We start from the raw sequence: 20,256 nt of genomic DNA on the forward strand, positions 1-20,256 counted from the left end.
TTCTTTTTTTTTTTTCCCCACTCTCTTTCTATTGTAGGGATCAGCCTTGTGACTGGTACATGGGTGTACTGTGTACTCTGACACCTCATGAGGAAGGGAGGGAAAGGGAAAGGGGTTATGTAAAAACTGATTCAAATGTGTCTGTTATAGCAACGGGGGAAAGTACTGGTGTCTGTCACAAGAGGGTAAGTGGAGATGGAGGTTGGAAAGCAGAGCATGCCAACACAGGGCAACAAAGGCTGGACTATTCACTAGGAGAAGCATTACTTGGTGCCCCATCTGTGCTCCGAGACAGTACAATGCCATTTAAATTCCCCTCAGAGCAGCCGGGTATAGGAGAGTGAAAGACCTTTTGCGTTGGACAGCTAGAACACTTTTTAAAGATTCAGACCTTTACATCTTCTTTCTGGAAGTCAACATCAGATTTTACAGGACTAACAATAAACATGCTTTACAAAACCCCAAATTTGCTCTTCAACACAGAACCAGAATGTGAAAAGCCTGCTATTTTGCTGTCAGCAGAAATCAATGGCAGCCTTCAAAGGAACAAGTACTAGCCTTGTTGTTGTTAGGTGATGATCTAAGGCAAGCCAAGCTTCCTAGAGAGAGAGACAAGCTTTTGATGAACCAAATAACACAGTTAGTCTATAGACATGCTTTGGGACTCACAAATCTCCAGAGCAGAAGGTCAGACATGAACATGCTCTCGGGTAGTCAAAACCCTGTCGTTTCCCCCAGTTACATCCTTTGGTCCAGCTAAGGCTATTAGTTCTCCCTCATGGACCTGACCGAGGACTGCCGGGGTGGGAGCACTGTCCCGGGTCGCTTAGCCCGGGACTGGAGGGCGCTGGGCTCTTCCCTCGCCACCCCCAGAGCGGTCCGGCCGGTCCCACACCGCTGCCCGGGAGGGAAGCGGGCTCTCCCGCTTCCCTCTGTCGCCGCAGACGCCACTGTGCTGAATAAAAGGCTGGTGCATAGTCCCGCGGCGCTCGTTTCCTGCGCCCTCTCCTCCCGGGAAGGCAGCAGGGGGCCCAGCCCGGTTTTGTCACTCCGCCGCATCGCTCCGTCGCCCTTTCCCGTGTGGGTGCTCACACGCCCCACCCTGGTACGCAGCGCCCGCCGGCGCCGCAGCCTCCCGAAGACCTACCGGACTGCGGCGGTGACAGGGACTCCGAGACCCTCCGCCCCGCCGCCCCCTCCCCTTCCCCTCTCCCGCCCGCCCCCGGGCCCTCCTCCCGTCACTGATTCGGCGCCGGAGCCCCGGGTGCCCGAGCCCCCCTCCCAGTCCCGGCCCCCGCCGCCGCCGCCGCCGCCGCGGCTCCCGAGCTGTCAGTGCGCAGGCAGCGCCGGGGCCCCGCGCCCAGCATCGCGCCCAGCACCGCGCCCAGCACCGCGCCCAGCACCGCGCCCAGCACCGCGCTCGGACCCCGCCGCCGCGGAGCCGCCACCGCGGGGCGGCAGCAGGTACCGTGCCGGGGGAGCCGCCGCTGCGGGGGCCGGGCTGCACCTGCAGGGCCGGGGACTAAGATGGGATCCCCCGGTCGGACAGGGGCGATAGAGCGGGACCGAGGCCCCGGGGGGAGGCCGCCGGTGCGGAGCGGTGCCCGGGCGGCGGCGGAGGGGCCGTCGGGGCTCTGTCGGCGGCCGCCGCGGTCCTTGGGAAGGCGGGCACTCGGGGCAGCTGCGGTGTCCCAGCCCCTGGCCTCTGGGGCGACGGGCAGGGCGCGGGCTCAGCACCCTCCCTTCCCACTGAGCGGCTGGACAAAAGCGGGAAATGCCTGAGTTATCCTCCCTCACCCATTTTATTTCCAATATGAAACGACTAGAGTTTATGTGGGAAAAGGTATGAAATTTTGGCCCCACTTTGCACGGAGCCGAGGTTGGAAAACCTCCCAGGGACCAGCCATGGGGAAGAGAATCCTGGAAAATTTCCACAGAGGCAGTTTCTCAGGTGGGAAATAGCATTAATCTTCCATAGATCTCTAATCTCCTGGGGGAACTGAATATCAAGGGTTTTCCCAAGAGTGGCATATGCAACTGATTCTGTAATGTACAATTTTCTGTTAGACGAGCTAGTTTAATCCTTCTCTGTGCACTTGGCAATCCCATCATCATCTCTTCAACCCATTCCCGAAAAGCTCCCAGGGAAGTAGGTCAGTATTTCCAGATGATGTTTCTATTAGACACTGGGTGAGTTTCTGCGATGCTGGCTGACTAGAAGGCAGCATTGTGACCCTTCAGTTTATGCACATACTGAATGAGCTGTGCTTCAATTATTCATTCTGATGCTATTGCAACCTTCTTCTCCAGGGACATGATGTGTAATAAGACTTTGAAACAGTTTGCCAATGAGGCTGCAATCTTGTCTAGCCATATGGCAGCTGTTTTCTTGTCTAGCCATTTTTAAGGGTTAGTTTGTAGCAGTGAAAGGTATGTCAAGGAAGCATAAGGATTCCCGTTAGGGTAACATTACCCTCTACATTCCTTCTGTTTCCCTCTAAAAAGCCGTAATTCAGAGTACTGAATGGTTCGTGGACTAGGCTCTGCAAATGAGTTTTGAATTTTCCATCTGGAAGAACCAATACCTTCAAAGTACATTTGGTTTCTATAGTGGAGAACCTATGGCTTTGATATAGAATAGATTTAAATCTGATAATTTGTTGATGTTGTAGACATTTGCTATTTTGTAGATGAAGAAACAGATGCAGAAATAAAATACATTGGAACCATAGATTTGACACCCAAACTTGGAACCCAGTTTGTGGTTATTTATGTTTACTGGTGTGATCATCTGTCCATTGTGCTGTGCTCTCCACTGATAAACTGCAAACCATTCATGTTTTCCAAATACATGAGGCTGGGTGGACCCACAGTGGCAGCAGCTATACTTATGGAAAAACGGGATAACTACACTGCAACCCGTGGTCAATTAGGTGTGTGATAGCTTTTATACTCTCCTTTCTAATAACAGACATATTGCTGAACAGCAGCAAGCCTGACTGTTGAACGCCAGTTCTTGGAACACCAACTTTTGTATAAAATAATAACCTGGATGAAAACAGGCACAGTGAGAAACATGGTATGTCAGAGGTGTAAAGAGACAAGATAGTTTGAACCTTCTGTGCAGAGCACCCTGTAATATGAAGACCAAAGGAAAAAGAGGCCAGTGCTAGTGGAACTGGGTGCTAGTGGGAAGCAGACAAGCAGTGAACCTCCGAGAGATCACTGTCCTTCTGCCAGAATTTCCACATTCTTATGGTTAGTTGTAGGCAGAGAGCATTGAAACAAACTAATCTGATAGTGACAGTAGACTTCCAAGATGGAGAGTACCTTTGAGAATATAATATTCTCAGCTGAGAAATGTCTCCCTCCAAGAGGTACTCATCTCTGCATTGACCCTAAGAATGAGAATAAAGAAAAAAAATAGGGCTTAAAATTGCTAGAGTCTTACAAGTTATGAAGTCCAGGACTTTGTTATCAGCATCTGAGGTCAGATGTTAGGATTTGGTGGGTTTTACTCCTGAACTCTTCCATTCACCCATCCTTTTAAAACGCCAAAATATGAAGTATGGATTTTACTCCAAGATCCACAGTTAAGGAAAATGATGTTTCACTGAATTACAATTTACTGACTAGTCTGTAGGAGTAAGGATCTTTCTACTGTCTTGGACAACACATTAAGGCTTAGCAATTTGTTAGTTCATCATACAGTATTTGAAAGACTGACTGTTATTTTCACCCAGTAAAAATTAAAAGCTTTGGCTCTGACATCTTTTTGGAAGCACAGAAATTTAGTATAGATCCCATTGGCCAACCTGTACAAGCTGAAGTAAAGTCAGGACTTCATTTTTCCTTTCAGCTTCCCTTTACCTTTTCCTTTGACCCTTTTCTTGGTAAGGAAATTTACCTGATGTTCAAATGAGATAAGCCAGTAATATGCAATTACTGTGCTGCTGGCTCTCTGTCAATCCGTTGTCTACCCCGAGTGCTTTCTTGTCCCTGTAAAGCTGCTCTCTAGTTGCATGCTTCCTCTAGACAGATTAGAGAACAAAGGAGGGATTCCTGCTGCATCTAAGCAAAGGTCTGAGGTTTCCAGCAGAGGTAACACCGCCAGAATCAGATGATCACAGAGCAAGCAGTGAGTGTTACTCCAGGGACTAATAATTGATTACCAGGGCTCCATCAGGAAACAGTAAAAATTCATAAAGTCCTATTTCTTCCTCTTCACCCTCCAGCTGATTAATTCATATCATGCATGTTTTCTGCTGTGCCAGGATCTCAGCCACAGTGCCTGGAAAACTGTCTGTATTTGGTTAAGGAATCTGGGGAGATTACGGTAATGCTTACTGGAATAAGAGCCAAAACTAGATGAGAGATTCAAGCCCCTGTTGTCAGGAGGAATACCAGATCATCACTATTCCAATGTACACAAAGGCTTACTTTCTGTTATGTGCCTGCTTATGACCATCATGGCTGGAATTTAATCTCCAAGGAAAGGATCCTGCAGTCCTTTGGTCAAGAGCACATGCAAAGAAAATGTTTAGTCCATTGAAATCAACCAGCTGCCTTGGTGCTGCCCTTGAAGTTTATTCTTGTAACTACAGTGAATGTAATAAATTATGTCATTTCTAATATATCCCAAAGTCAATTAAGAGAAATGGTCACATCTTTCCCATTTATTTTTTCGGTATTCCAGCAGGTTTGACAGCATTAGCTTTTGTTCATTTTACATATAAAAAGATATTTGTGGCATGAGAGATTTAATTTGGGGTTGGTTTTTGTTTTAAGTAAAAGTTGAGATTCTTGACTGTGGTTACACATTAATTTAAATATTTGCTTTGGTGAGCCATGGGGCATAGCAGGTGAAGGAGGCTATAAACTGAATAAACATGATTATCTGAACGGGCAGATCTTCTTTAAATAATATCAGAAGATTCAGAACTCATAATCTGTATGCTTTTAGTCTATGCCAGTCCTTCAGAGAGGTCACAAGCTGCTTAACACTGATAGGATAGCTGTGTCGGGGTGTCCCGGATCTGCTTTTCTTCAGTGTTTTTAGGTGACCTGAATGGTAATTTAAGGAGTGAGTAAATCACATTTTCCAGGGACATGAAACTGTGACACTTGAAATATGCCGGAGGAAAAGATTAGAATTCAAAAATTTTCCAACAAATTAGAAGCACTGATCGGAAAAGAGCAGGACGAAATTTGGTAGGGATAAAAGCAAGATGCTGCAGTAAGGCAGAAATTATCAACTGCATAAGCACAAGACACAAGTAAATTACTAGGTTGCAATTCTGCAGAAAAGAATCTGTTATGATAGATCACAAGCTGAACATGAGTCAATGTCATGCTGTTGCAAATGAAGGCAAACATCTTGCTAGGATATGTAAAAGACATTGGAAGCCTGGAAGACACGAGAAATCCTCTGGTCTGTTCAGCATTGCTAAAGCTTCAGCTTGGAAGCTGTGCAAAGTTTTGATTATTGCACTTTGAGAGACGTGCAATTCAATCAAAGAGAGTTGAGAGAAGGGCAGCAGGACTCATCACAGGTCAGAAAAATGTGACCTGCAGGATGATTTGAAATAACTGAAATTTTTTAGAACAGAAATTTGACAGCGAAATATAACAGTCTTTAGATACAAAATAGAGGAGGGAACAATCTTTTCTTTGGGCTTATGGTGGACAGAACGGAAAGCAAGAAATAGCAGAAAGAATGATTATTGTAGACTACAAGGATAATTTTCTAGGACCTAGGAAAGTAAAACCTCTTGAATATTCTGTCTAGAGAGGTTGTGAAGACATTTTAAGAACAGGTTAGACAATTGTCTCTGAAGAATCAAATAAGGGTAGTTATCCTATCATAGGAAAGCACCTTGGACTATTTAATGTTTTAAGTTCTCTTCTAGACAGTTCTTCTATCATTTTATAAAGGCAACACGATCATTTTGTGGAAGCAAAATAAAAGCAGTCTGCTGACCCTATTCTTATGTTTGTCTGATACCCAAGGATAGCACAGCACCAAAACCACAGACCAGGTCTTTCTGAAAAGAGTCTGAAAGAAAAGTAAGAGCTTCTAGAAGACCATCAGAAGACGTCTCTCTTTTCGGAGAAGACATGGAGAATGAGACTTCCTGATTTCTCTGGAGCAGACACTTGACTGAGTCTATAAATTTTGAAAACAATAATATGGAAAAAGAAAAATGAATGAGTGTTAGCAGTTAATAAGATTATCTGAAGTGAAGATACAAACTCTTCTAGTATTTTACTCCTTGAATGAAAGACTGTAGTCCAAAAATGCTTTTTTAGAGGTAAAATGAAATAAAATAATGAAATTCAGAATAGAAATAAAATAAAGCATAGTTCTACAATTTATATTTTAGACACTTCTCCAGGGAAAGAAAATCTAGGTCTTCTAGTATTCATGGTTTAACATATATTATTTAATATAAATGGAACATACAGTCCCCTGTGCATTCTGAGAAATCCTGGTTCTCTGTGAGGAGACAGATAGAAAGAAATATAAGAACAATGATCAACTCTTCTGTGTGCTGCAGTGGTGGGCTGCACATAAGATCCTGAATAGAACACATTCTGAGTCCAACCAAATAATTTTTTAGTCCTCTAAAGGCAGAGTGGTTTTTCTCTCTCCTCAGGCTCTAGACCTTTCCACTCAGACAAAAAGAAAAGCTCTTGGAGAAGTTAAAGACATACTTGGAGGAGTGGAAGTGTTTTTATACCACACAGGCAATAGGGAATTTTTTCTATGAAAAGAGGTACTCTCTGGGACTGAAAGGCTGGAAAGCAACTGCTGGAAAGAATCTGTGTTGAATGAACAAGACAGGGAGAAAACGAAAAATTAGGCTGCGCTTTTTAGAAGGCTGTTTTCACAGAGCAGTTATTCAGTGAACTGTAGCATATTAGCACAATAATCTGTTGTAATTTAAACAGTCTTACACTGGTATTATCCATAAGTTGATAGAAATCCTCATATTTTGATTTACTCTGGGACATATAAGCACAAGCTGTAACACTATATAAGCTCTGATTGATTTACCCCCTGCCCCCATCTTCTATTATGGCTGGAGCACCTTGGGAAAAATAATTATATGCTTAGAAAGCCAGTGACTCGATGCCCCAGATATTTCAAAGTGAATTCACATCCCTTCCAACCAAGGACTGAGCAGTGCCTCAAGTTAGCTTGTACTGCATTGCCTGAGTTTATTTCATCATTCCTTTTCTCACTCTTCCCTTTGCTTTCTTTATTTGGGAGACAGAAAGGGTATCCAAAAGAAGGATTACTGTGATCTGATCCTAAAGGAGGTTTAGCTTTGGAACAAGGTGGTTCTGGAAGCAAATAAAGCAAATATAGCCAATGTAAAAAAAAAATCCCATGTTTATTAATAGGAGAAGGCAACAAGATGAGAGGATTGTTCTCCAGGAAATTTGTGAGGAAATAGTGGCGGTCTGAAAAATAAAAGCTAGACACGATCCCAGTATGGGGAAACTGGAATAGTTTATTGAACACGAGAACACTATTTTAAAGGCATCTGGGGCTGTATGTTAATGAAGGGGACAACCTATGTTAACTGGGGAGTTACACAAATTTTTACTGCGATTTCCAAATAGTTAATTTTTCTGCTAGTAGGATTACATGGGGGACAGAGGGATTACAGGGGTTTAGACATGGTTTCATACAATCATCTCAAAAGTCCTTTCTGATTTCTGCTGGTGCCAAGCTTGATCCATGAGATAGAACTTTAACAGGTCTTGTGAGAAGGGTCCAGCTCCTTCAGATCACGAGGGTTTTGTCAGCCCTTGTTTTCCTTTGCTGAAAGCTGGGTTTGGGTTCCTACAGGAAATCTGAAACAGACTGTGCAGAAAAATACTGAACATACTGGAGGGTGTTCTGCAGATAGTAATCTCCTGGTGGAAGATGTTGATAATTGTCTTGAAAAAGAATGGTATTAGGCAGAAGTAGCTAGAAGGAAGGTAGGGGACTAAAAGAATTTAAATAGAGGGAGCACTGGCTTGAAATATGAACTGTATATGAACATTTGGATTTAGGGTGCATGAGTGGAATTCCTCAGTGTGATTGTGAGGAAATTGTGTAGGCTATTGCAAATGGCATTTCTCTCGGTATGAGCTGCATATTTAATGCAAAGTAATGATATCCAACCCTGCTTTAAATAAAGTAGCTGCATAACAGGGGTTAGAGCAGCCATATCCTTCATGTTCTTTATATTTTGTCCAGCTAGGGTCTAAAAGTCAGGTAAAACCTGCCAGTGCATTGCTGCAGTTGTTATTTCAGTATTTTAGCAAAATTCTTTTCCTATAAGCAAAAATCAAAGGCATCAGCTTCAAGCTGTCAAAGGCAATTCTGCCTAGGAGGAAACTGGCTGGTCACGCAGATGAGCCTGGAATCTGTGAACACTTGACAGGCACTGAGCGGTTCCTCACTGTGAATGAGGAACTGATGAGTGAACAGCAGTGTCCAGCAGCACTTTTTGATGGTAATGCCAAAGCCTTTTGCCAGCAGCTTCCCAGTGCAGATGGAGTTTTACAGAAATAGTCATACAAGCATTTCTACTGCCATTATGAAGGGACTGGCATTTTTTAAACACTGGAAATAATATAAAGCTAGAAAGCAGATATGGGGAAAACTTTGTAAAGCTTTGTGTGAATTGAGGAGATTTTTCAGTAAATGCTTCTCTCTGTTCCTCCAGCCAGGGCAGTAGATTCTGCATTGTAGGCAGCAGCACCTCTCTGTCAGATTGTCACAGAAAAATCCACATTCAAAAGCACACTGTGAAAACTTGACTTGTATGGAGTTTTGGGGAGGAACTTCACAGTTCCCTGTTGAAGAAGATGACAAGCTGATTAAATCCATGGACCAAAATATATTCAGAGTTAAAAAGTGGAAGCAGAAACTGTGGTTTTCCTGAAGATATCAGCTATCAATTCACAGTCTTGGGATGTCTCATTTTTGACAGCTGTAGCATTCTGAGAAATGGTTGCTAGTAAAATGGCTAAAAAATTGAAAGGACTGAGGTTACAGCTGTTTATAGACATTCCTCAGAGAGGTATTGTTACAGGATTTGGCAGGAAAGACCACTGGAAATGGGGAACTACACATTGCTGGTTGTAAAGGGTCAGTATTAATAAACATGATGATGACTAACCCTGCTGATTTCCTTTCCTGCACTTAATTGTGTAAGAAAGAATGCTGTTGGGTCAAGAATTGGATAAACCTGATTCCTTAAAAGCAATTGATATTGAAGATCACTGTATGTATTGCAGAGTTTCTTTATTCACTGACTTCTGTACCACCCAGGGGAAGTTTCTGTCTCAAGACACTCTCTGGCGACAAAAATGAGGGTAGTCACATGCAGTGACTGTTCTTTCAATGTTTTTTCCCCAATCTATATACCAATTCATTGGGTACAAAAGCAACAGGATTCTCCTGGATATTAGGAAGGAATTCTTTACTATGAGGGTGGTGAGGCACTGGAACAGGTTGCCCAGAGAGGTTGTGGATGCCTCATCCCTGGAAGTGCTCCAGGCCAGGTTGGGTGGAGCTTAGTCTAGTGGAAGGCCTCCGGCCATGGCAGGGGATTGGAGCTAAATGATTTTTAAGGTCTCTTCAAACACAAACCATTTTATAATCCTATGATCCTGTTGAACAATTAGAGAACAGAACCAGAGGAGAGACTTATTAATGTATGTGTACTTTGACTGACACCTCCTTTTCCCCAAAAAGAGTTTTGATTCTGGAATAATACTGGCCTCTACAGAGTGTATGATGATTGTTCTCCAGCTCCAGGTCTGTGTCCTGACTCAGCGGGAGGAGGGGCAGAAATGAAATGCCAGAGCAGAGATGAAAGATACACAGATCTTAATGCCTTTTATCACTTTCTTCACTAAACTAGAGCTCAGTGAATTTCCAAATTGAGATGTTGCAGCATGTTGACAGTGAAGAGCAGCACTGCAGTGCAATTCACAGAGTTCTCTGAGTTTCTTTACAGTAATGAAACAGCAGGTCATGAAAAGATATGAATGTGGGGTTTTGACTGAGTTTGATGGCAGATGTTAAAAGACAGCGTGTTTTCCTGCCTTACCTGTCAAGACATGCTAAAAACCTTGCAAAGAAAGCAGCATTCCTGTAGGCAAATGCCCCAGTACAAATAGGTTTTTCAGATGGATTTGCAAAGCCTACCGTCGGAAAATACCACTCAGTAGCATGTGACATTTTCTCAAAGTATATTATAGTGAAGCCTTTGATGGATGAAATGACCAAAGCAATTATGTTTCCGTTGATGAAACATAGTTTTACAATTTGATTTATCAAGCAAAAGAAGACGAACCTTAACCTTTCTGAAAGTTTTTGTTAACTGCAGATAATCAAGATGGGAACCGGATTTACCCAACTTGTGAAAATTTTTGGCTGCATTGCTAAATCAGCTCTTAGCAGGCCATGACCTCAGACATAACTAGGAAACAAAAATGCTTTTTGTTGTCGTTGTGAGTAATCCCAGCTGGCACTCAGCTATCCATTAATTCCCTTAGGGGACAACTGCTGGACTCCACAGGTTCATCCTAACTTTGGATTTGATGATCAACCAACAAGTACCAGCATATTCCCTCTAGCTTTTACCTAGGTGGGTGATGTGACGGGTCTTAGAGCTATGACTGGAGGGCAGCATTCCAGTGAGTATGGAAGGGATTGAAAGCAACTTCTGCAGGCACAGAGTTCCAGAAAAAAAATGATAATTATTTGCCAGCTCAAGTGAGAAAGAGAAGGTATGGCTATGCAGCTAGAGAAGAAAACAGAAAAGAAAAATCTAAAACTTGGTTTTTTTGTTTGATTAGAACCTTACATAGTAGTTAAATTGAAATCATGTATTGGCTGATACAAAGTGCAGCACTGACTCACAGAAATTGAGGACATAAAACCGTCACAGAGAGGACAATGAACAAACCTTGAGAGTACATCACATGTTCCAATATCTCTTGTAATATCAGCTCACTTTCAAGTACAACAGACTTCAATAGGAAGGTATTACACAAAAGTTACAATTCCTGTAATATATAGGCAGTCAAAATTACTTTCCTAATTAGTGCACCTTTGTGGGACTCAGATTCCACAGGTTCCTATTAGTTCCTGGACAAATAAACCTACTAATAACAGCTATTTTCATTCTTAGTGAGGAGATGAGAGGAGAACATGAAAGAATCACTGCAAGATTTTGCCCAACTGATGGTGCTGTACCATTCTGCTTGATGACTGGTAATGGGAATGAAAGTGGCAATATGGAACAGGAAGCAAAGCCAATACATCCTATGTTTAACTGGAATATTTACTCTCATCTTGATGACATTTACTTTAATGTCTATAAATATTTGTTACAATTAAGGATTGAAAGAAAATTGACAAATACAGCATCAACTCTGAGAACAGCCCAGGAACCTCCTCTTCCAGTGAGCGTGATCAGAGGATGAAAATATTCATTCAGCTGCACTGAAGAAAACTGCTGCTTAGATGCATAGAGGAAAGTGTGGTTCAAAAAAACAAAAATCAAATACCTATATTGCAGGTATATTTGTCTATAGTAAATACAGTAAATACCTACCCATAGCCTCTGAACTGTTTCTAAGACTTTCATTTGTTAACAGAGGGAGTGGGGATTTTCCTGAGAGCTAAACTTTCTTCACTGGAAGTGATGTAGAAAAACTGCTAGAAAGAGCCATGGTGTGTAACAATAAAACAGAAAGAATAAAGGGGTTAGAATCTGAGTTGATTCCAGAGTACTGATTCCAGTGTCATTCTGCCTGCCTAGTGTTTCCACTTTGTCACTTACAGCTCATTTTACCTAATTGAGTTTAATGCAGAGATTTTATTTTTTTAAATGTCCCTAAGGATGTGAGCTACACCACCACTTCAGGAAAACCTACTAATAAGCTTGTGTTCAGTGGAGTTGTCTAAACAGCTTTTTCGTTCTTTATGAACGCTTTCATTTCCCCATGCTCCATTAGTTATTGGGAAAAAAACATCTTTTTCCCACACAAACTCTTACTAAAAGAGAAAAATGGCAACAGTAGTCTGGGATGCTGAATCCACCTGCATTTTTCTTAGTTTCCCAGATTTTGTCTCCAACCCAGAAACACTTATAAACTTTCTTCATCATTGCCTCTTAAGTCAATCTCTCATGGTATAGCTATAACCTTCCTCTTCACATTCTCTTGCAGCACTGCTGTAGTACTAACTGGATCTTGCTTGTTCATTTCAGTTTGTCAGATGATGAAATAAAACCATTTTATTTCATAGACTTATAGAATCATGAAATGGTTTGAGTTGAAAGGGACCTTAAAGATGACCTTGTTTCAGCCCCCCTGCTATGGGCAGGGACACCCTTCCATTAGACCAGGTTGCTAAAAGCCCCATCCAACCTGACCTTCCAGGGATGAGGCATCCACAGCCTTTCAGGGCATTTTGTTCCAGTCCTTCACCACCCTCACAGTAAAGAGTTTCTTGCAAATATCTAATCTACTTTCAGTTTAAGGTCATTCCCCCCTTGTGTTATCACTTGTAACAAGTCCCTCTTCTGCTTTCTTGTAGCCCCCTTTAGGAACTCGAAAGCTGCAATAAGGTCACCCTGAAGCCCTCTCTTCTTCAGGTTGAACAAATCCAGCTCTATCAGCCAGTCTTCATAGAAGAGGTGCTCCAGCCCTCTGATCATCTTTGTGGCTTTTCTCTGGGCTCACTCCAACACGTCCATGTCTTTAACATCCCATCCAGGATATTAAGTTTAAATATCTTAAGCCAGGTGAGAAATTTAAAACAAAACAGGTGTGTTGCTGGGACAATCTTTCTGGCAGTGTCTTTGTGCCTTATATGGTTTTACTTCTATGGTCAAAGCAAAAAAAACCCATGACTTCTGTGAAGAAGTCTTGCTGCTACATGGCTTCTAGCCCAGCCACCTGGAACAACAAAATTGCCCTCTACTCCATTCTCTAAGGTCTCTGTGTCTTCCTGTCTCTTTAGAACTAGTTTTTGAACCATGCACTCTGCCTCTGGAGCCCTCCTCTCTCACTGTCTTAACTGAGATCTTTATGGTATATGCTGCCAAAGTGTCAGTTACTTTCTTTTACCTATCAATATACCTCCTGTATTCCAGGCCAGACTCTCCGTTAATCTTTATGCCAGTGTGATTTGCCTTCTGGTGCAGCAATACAGTTCCTGCTGGAGAGATGGGATGCTCCAACAAAGCCTTGTTCCACAGGCTCAGCATCTCTTGTGGCCACCTGGAGAAAGAAATGCACACATAAACCAGGCTATAAAAGGAAATTGGGTTTTGGGGGTGAGAAAAGAGATGGTTTTAACTTTGCATTACTGTAACTGCAATGGGATTCATGTGAAAATTCCTACTGTTGAAATGGTCTCAGTGTTTTATGTCTAAAGGTAGCAGTGTTAAACAAACACTGCACAGCAACAGATTTCTGGCTTTCTCAGGCTGTGGTTTTCAGTTTCCTCTGGCCTCTGGTTTCACAGAAGCTGTTGGTCATTGAACTCATTTCCAGCAATGGCTAGTTTTTTCACTAATTACTGCCTGTGTAATTTCAATGATTGCTTATCAACAGTTGGTTTAACTGCATGTGCAGAACAACTGTATAGTATTCAATACATTTCATGAACTACAGTTTAAACTAACAGATTCTAATAGTGTTTTCTGTTCTTCCATTTCTGATCAGTGTTAGAGTATGTTTCTTTGCTTTACAGTTTTAGTCCTGTTTGCTTGAGCAGTGTATATGTGGTGGAGAGGTAGATTTGTGTTATGTGTTCATTTAGAAAAGGATGTAAAAAAAAATATTACATTTTAAAGCATTAGTTTGTTAGAATAACTCTTTGCTCTCATCTAGGGTTTATTCAGCTATCTTCTCTACTGAACCCCCATTTTTTCTGTCTAAATTAAAATATTTTTAAATATACATAGTAGCCAAAACAGAAGACACAGTGTGTCACTCTGTCCCTTCAAATATGCATGACAAATTTTCTTGAGTTCTGTTAAATAAGAAAAACCTTAATGTCAGAACAATTATATTTAATTTTGGTCAGTGAATACACATCATTTTATATAACATCATTTTAGCTTAAATAGGGTTGTTAGGGCTTTGGTTGAAACATAGCAGGTTTAATTCATATTCTGAGGTGCAGGCTGACATTAAAGGCTTATGCCAAAATACAGTCTCTCCATTTCCTTTTCCCCAGTATGGCTAGAGTTGAGGCACTTCAAAATATTTTTTGTCTCTCCACAGCTCTTTGAGTACACAAAGGCTAGTTTATTATGTTAAAAGACTCCCTTGACTCAAGGAAACATTCAAAATTAAGTACTTTCTATATTAATGCCACACAGTTCTGTCATTGAAAGTGGGGCTTAGAGTTTCCAAAAAGCATTCAATGTTTTATCTCTCAGGATTGTTCCAAAGTTAAAAAAACCCACATTCATCAAAAGCAAAGAAAGGCCAGAGCCATAAGTGAATCTCTGATTTTTTTACTCTTGTACTCTTTATACAGATTTCGCTTTTGAGGATGTGCTACAACTAATTTCTCCTTGATGTTGGAAGAAGTGGTACATTGCATTTGCATCATTATCTGATGTTCTTAATATGTATCGGATGAGTGGAACAGACAGTATGTGGTATCTGGGGAAAAAAATCTTGCTAACTATAGTCCAAGAGAGATGTTCATTACACAGGCTTTCACTGATTCAAATAATTGAAACATTTGCAACTGTCCTTAGATATTAGGGTGAGAGCTAGGAAGAACATGGCTTTGCTCTTGCAGCTTAGAGGATTTAAGAGCCTTTTACTAACAGTTAATCCAACTGCATCGCTTCAATTTTGTTTCATATCTCTTCAGCGATATTCTGGGCAAAAATTCCCACTGAAATTAAAGGACTCTTGCATAAGCTAGGACTAGGGAATCTAGATAATTAGTATTTTGGAATTAAAAAAAAAACCTTGTGAGTTTTACAAGCATGTTAGGCCTACAAGTCTAGAAATTGGGTGACCTTTCTATTGTTGAAAGTCCTTTTGTACGTCTGTGGATTTAAGGAGAAGAGTAAAACTGATTGTCTTTTCACTGGTGGATTGACTCTGTTCCAGGACAGAAAAATCACCTTTAGCAAACACAAAGCTATTAAAATTTCCTGGGTCATGCAAATGGTGAATTCTGACTTTCTTTTCAAGGAACATTTGCAACTCTTGTTCTGCTATGTGAGTCACTACCATTTAGCCCCTTCTTTTCAGGTCATTAATTTAATGTCAGTGCCTTTGAGAATTTTTTAGCTCCATCATGGGTTTTGTGCCTCCGATTCCAAAATTAGGTTCTGGACTACTTCTCTGTGGGCAGCTGTCCCTGTTGGTAGCATAAAGGCAGTAGCATACCTGGTTTATCCCTTGGGTCTGCTTAGCTTCATTACATACTTCTGTGGTGTTGAGACAATAAGGAAAGGTAGGGTAGGGGAAAAGGGCTCTGATTCGTATTTAAGTGTAGTAAGAATAACACAGCTGCTATCTATGACATATGGTAAAGACCCACTTCTCATCTCTAGCCTGGGTCTTCCACCTCACTCTTCAGCTTTAAAACATTCCATAGCATCAGACTTAAGGCTGATATCTCAGTGTCCATGGCCAGCTTCACATTCCGGGTGCTATCTCTTCTGTGCTGGAAGAAAATTATACCAATAAAAGACTTGGGCATCAGAAACACTTTCTCGGGGAGCAAGAGAGCATTCTGGAAGCTTTATCTTTCAGAAGTACTATGCTAACACTCAAGTCCAAAAGTTGGTCATGAGCTACCTCTGTTTATGGCACCCCTGTAGCTAGGTGAGCCTTCCTAATGATTGGGAAATCATTCTTAGACTGATTTAGTGTGACACTTTATTAGATACTTTTTAATATGCTTTCTAAATTATTTTTAAAAGAATCTAAATAGTTCTGAAAGTGCTGAGTGGGAGCTGTGAAGGAAACAACTTGCTAATAGAAACACAACATAATTAACTGCTTAATTTAAATGATTTGCCAGAAGAGCTAATAAATAAGGGGCAGCAGCAGCAGAGGGTCTTTGCAACTGTACCAAGTGATCTAACATTTAATAAGTGACCTTATTACAGAGAAATTAGCTTGCAAACAGAAACAATGTCATTTGAAGGATCATAAGGTAAGAGGCACTGCATAATTTATTAAGCTGTTTTGTCTTTTTGTGCTTTTTGACCAGCAGTGGTGTGCTTGCAGTATACTCCCTGACTCCTGAATACGCTCAGCGAGCTCTGGAGCACATTTTAGAACCAGACTCGTTGTTAAAAATGCAAATGCCAAATCTTCTCCTCTCATTTCTTGTCTCAAGAGCATGCAGCCATGTCACAGTCATCCTAGTTCTCCATGAAGCCACACCATGGTGATCACAGGGATAACAATGGATAAGTATGAATCAGAAACATCTAACAGCCCTTATAAGTTTGCCTTTAGGTCTCAGTTTTCTAAGCTGGCACCATCCCCACTCAAGGGAAGGATCTTCACACACCTTAGGGAGGTATTCTAGGAGTCCTTGCTGTGCAAAAGTGGGACTGGCCTTTATAGCATAAAGGGATTCACTGTCAGTCATATGCATTTTTTAGATTATGTGTTATCAGGCTTACTCCACAAAATATGCTTTGTGCTGGAAAGGATGGTAGCAGCCCTTTAGTTTCTTTTGCTCAACACTTCTGACTCTCACTTCCATATTAGACCTGCACATCCTTGCTGCTCCCAGCCTCAGTCAGGGAGCCTCTGTCTTGCAGGTCCTTGTGGTGAGTTTGATAGTTTGGTCAAGCTGGTCTCATATTCTTCAACACTAAGAACAGCAGACCCTCCTCACTCAATCTTATCACTGATCAGCAGACTCTCCTTGCTCAGGCCATCACTGATAAACTTGTAAGACAAATTTCATCTTACAAGTATCCCTGATTAGGCAGAGAGTCATGCTACAGGTATCTGTGAGAGAAGAAATCTAATGTAAAATTAGGACATGGATGGATATTTGTTTTTGTCTTTGCTAGTGTGTCATTTTCATGTAGTTAAGTGGGAATCTAATTCATTGGGTTCATATCTATTAAAGCTGCATCTCAGATTTCAGTTTTATTCTTAAGTGTGAAAGAGCACGGACTGTAGGTCAAACTGAATTCCTGCTGGTGAGTGATGCTAGGTATCACATCTTGCCAAAACAGGATCCCATTGCCACCTCACAGTCTGTGTGGATTCCATCTGCTTTGCTTCTATTATTAGGCCATCTCAGATGATTCAAATATTTACCTCTTTATCCTTTTAAATTCAGGATTTGTCTTCAGCCCTCCCCCCAGTAAGTTGCATGTTTTGCTCCAGTTCTGCTGGTCTGTGAATTCTTTGTTTGGAGGCTGGCAAGGCACCAGTTCTAGGGTGACAGATGGAGCAGACTGCAAACCAGGCAGCTGCCTCCTAGCCTGAATGATATTTTAATAAGCACAGAGAGGTGACAGAGAGAGGCGCTTCTCACTGGAATGACTGGCAGTTTTGTTTTCAGTCTGAAAGCACTAATAGATAATTTTTGGCCTCAGTCCAAAAAAAAAAAAAACAACACAGAAATTAGAAACAGAAAATCTTATTAGCTCCTAATTTATCCCTCTTCTTTTTAGGGTCAAAGAAGTTTTTTATGTCTGGTCTATTATCCAGATTGTTTCCCCATTTTTGGTATTTTAATTCTCTCTCAGGAACTGCATACTTTAGGAGACTTTCCTTTTATTTACCATTTTGTTTTCCTTCCTTTTTTATTATTTCAATAATTTTCTCCATTGTCTTCCTTCCCTAAATATTCCCTGTTCTTCGTATTTCTTTACACTCTTCACAGGTTCATGTTGAAGTCTGAATAATGGGATCTAACAACTTGGCTTCTAGCTTCCACATCCTGTGAAACAGCCAGTGCAGTGCAAGGCAATGGCATCTGCATGGGAATCTCTAGAGCATGTGTCCTCTTCTCCCTGCCCTTCAGTTGTATCTCAGTCGTATAATACAGGGTTTGTGTAGGGCTTTGTTTCATCCTTACAAATAAAAGCACAACAAAAGGGGGCTCTGGCAAAGCCCCAACAGGCTTTGAGATCCCTCTGCGTTGTGAGCAACACAGTGTTCTGCAGACAAACTGTAGGATAATCAGGCTTTCAAAGGAAGAGATTCTTTTTCTTCCGATGAGTACAGGTTAAAAAAAATCCAGCTCTTGCTAGGAAAATATAAGACTGGTGCTGGGATCTGATCTGAGGTATGGTCCCATACACTGGTCAGAGAACACACTGGAAACTTCTCAATACTTGGACATAGACCTTCATGGCTGTGTAGCAAGTCTACAGATCTGGGTTTCAACTGGTGTATGAGCTGTAAATTAGTGGTATTCCTGCTAAAATATGCTTCTTTTTTCTTTCAGATACAATGATGAAACTGAACGCTCGGATCTTCTTTGGCTTCCTTTGCTGCATTATTTTTGTTCCTACAGATGGCTTCCCAGCAGACACCAGTACTGAATTTCGCTCTGCTTTCTCTGTGGCCAGAACCAGCAGCATGGAAGGAAGCTCCGAGATGGTTATTACCTTTGACAAAGTGTATGTAAATATTGGCAATGATTTTGATCTCAAGACTGGATTGTTCCGCTGTCGAATCCCTGGAGCCTACTACTTCTCCTTCACTGTTGGGAAATACCCAAAGAAAAACTTATCTGTCATGCTGATGAGAAACAAGAATGAGGTACAAGTAATTGTGTATGATGAACATCACCGCAAGGAACGGAAGGTAGCCAGCCAGAGTGCCATGCTGCAGCTTGATTATGGTGACACAGTTTGGCTGCGTTTACATGGAGATCCCAAGTATGCTCTTTACAGCAACGTGGGCCCCTATACAACTTTCAATGGCTACCTAATCTATCCTGACACTTCTGCCTTCTTCCAGAATGCTCTTAGCTCCCAAGAGCTGGGGCCACACCCTCACAAAATTCAGCAGCTTCCCAGAGAGCAGAGTGAAGCTTCACAGCGACACGTGTTATCTGATCAACCAAACAGGGTACAAGACCCTCGTTCTGCATTTTCTGTTGCCCGCTCACAGAGTCTCCTGGGGACAGATAATAAGCAAACCCAGCACGAGCCAATCACATTTGACACAGAGTTTGTGAACATTGGAAAGGATTTCAATTCTTCCACTGGTATCTTCTCATGCCGTATACCTGGTGCGTACTACTTCTCCTTCACCATTGGCAAAATGCCCTTTAAGACTATGTCTGTGAAACTTATGAAGAACCACAATGAGGTGCAGGCCATGATCTATGATGACAACCACTCCAAGAGGCGAGAGATGCAGAGTCAGAGTATCATGCTGCCTCTGCAATATGGGGACACGGTTTGGCTCTACAGCCATCAGCATGATGGCTATGGTGCCTATAGCAACCATGGCAAGTACATAACCTTCACGGGCTTCCTGATCTATCCAGAGGCTCAGCCGAAGCGGCTTTCAGGTGCCAGCTCACTTCAAGGGTCAAATAATTAAATGCAGATGTTAAAGGAGCATAAGAAGAGCCAAGATGCCATGAACTTGAGTATAGCTCCTCTTTGAATATCATCCTCTGCTTTGAGCATGCTATCATGTGTCCAGTGCTTTCCTTATGCTGCACGCTTTTGTGCCCTGTCTGCAGGGCCACAGCTGTGTCTGCCATTCATCTATAGAGAGGCCTTTCAGATTGTACCTGCGCGTCCTGTGTTGGTGTTTGATTTACGCATAAAGCATGAGGTAGTTTTGGGGCAGGGGTGGGGCGGTGTAGTGAGATGCTGAGGATCAGAAAACCACTGCATTCATGTTACTGCATGATCCCCAGCATCCAGAGAGCAAAGGATGTGTTGACTTTCCTTGTATATCTGGGGAGGGAATAAATGTAATGGAAATGAATGTAATAAAAATACAAAAGATGTAAAATGTTCTCAGTTTGAAATTTGTTGCTACTTTGTAGCTTTTGTGCTTGTTACTGGCTGAGGTGCCAGCTCAGGTAAGAAAGCAGCATGGTGATTGTATGACCTGCATTATGTGTTACTGAGCCAGTCTGTCTGTGTACACTCTTTTTTATCACTTGTGTGTGTGAAGGGTTGGTACTTCTTATGATTTAATTGCAAATTTCACAATATTTGGTGCTTTTCTTAGTCTGATGTAGATGAA

General features: G+C 41.9%; 1 protein-coding gene across 2 annotated transcripts; it reads left to right on the forward strand.

Annotated features, from left to right (window-relative positions):
• Window positions 1-1,132: 1,132 nt before the first annotated feature.
• On the forward strand, window positions 1,133-20,019 carry C1QTNF4 (C1q and TNF related 4). 2 transcript variants are annotated; one of them, XM_064657872.1, is made up of 3 exons: window positions 1,133-1,464; window positions 12,617-12,824; window positions 18,488-20,019. In XM_064657872.1, the coding sequence occupies exon 3, from the start codon at window positions 18,493-18,495 to the stop codon at window positions 19,594-19,596; it is 1,104 nt and encodes a 367-aa protein (XP_064513942.1). In that variant the 5' UTR covers window positions 1,133-1,464; window positions 12,617-12,824; window positions 18,488-18,492; the 3' UTR covers window positions 19,597-20,019. The 2 variants fall into 2 exon arrangements, with proteins under 2 accessions (XP_064513942.1, XP_064513943.1); XM_064657873.1 differs by lacking the exon at window positions 12,617-12,824 and having other exon boundaries at window positions 1,134-1,464.
• Window positions 20,020-20,256: the final 237 nt, after the last annotated feature.

This window comes from Pseudopipra pipra, chromosome 6 (assembly GCF_036250125.1).
Source record: "Pseudopipra pipra isolate bDixPip1 chromosome 6, bDixPip1.hap1, whole genome shotgun sequence".
NCBI classification, from domain to species: Eukaryota; Metazoa; Chordata; class Aves; order Passeriformes; family Pipridae; genus Pseudopipra; species Pseudopipra pipra.

What these genes read in the sequence shown, in the direction of transcription:
- C1QTNF4 (XM_064657872.1), top strand. Translation starts at nt 18,493, where the DNA reads ATGATGAAACTGAACGCTCGGATCTTCTTTGGCTTCCTTTGCTGCATT.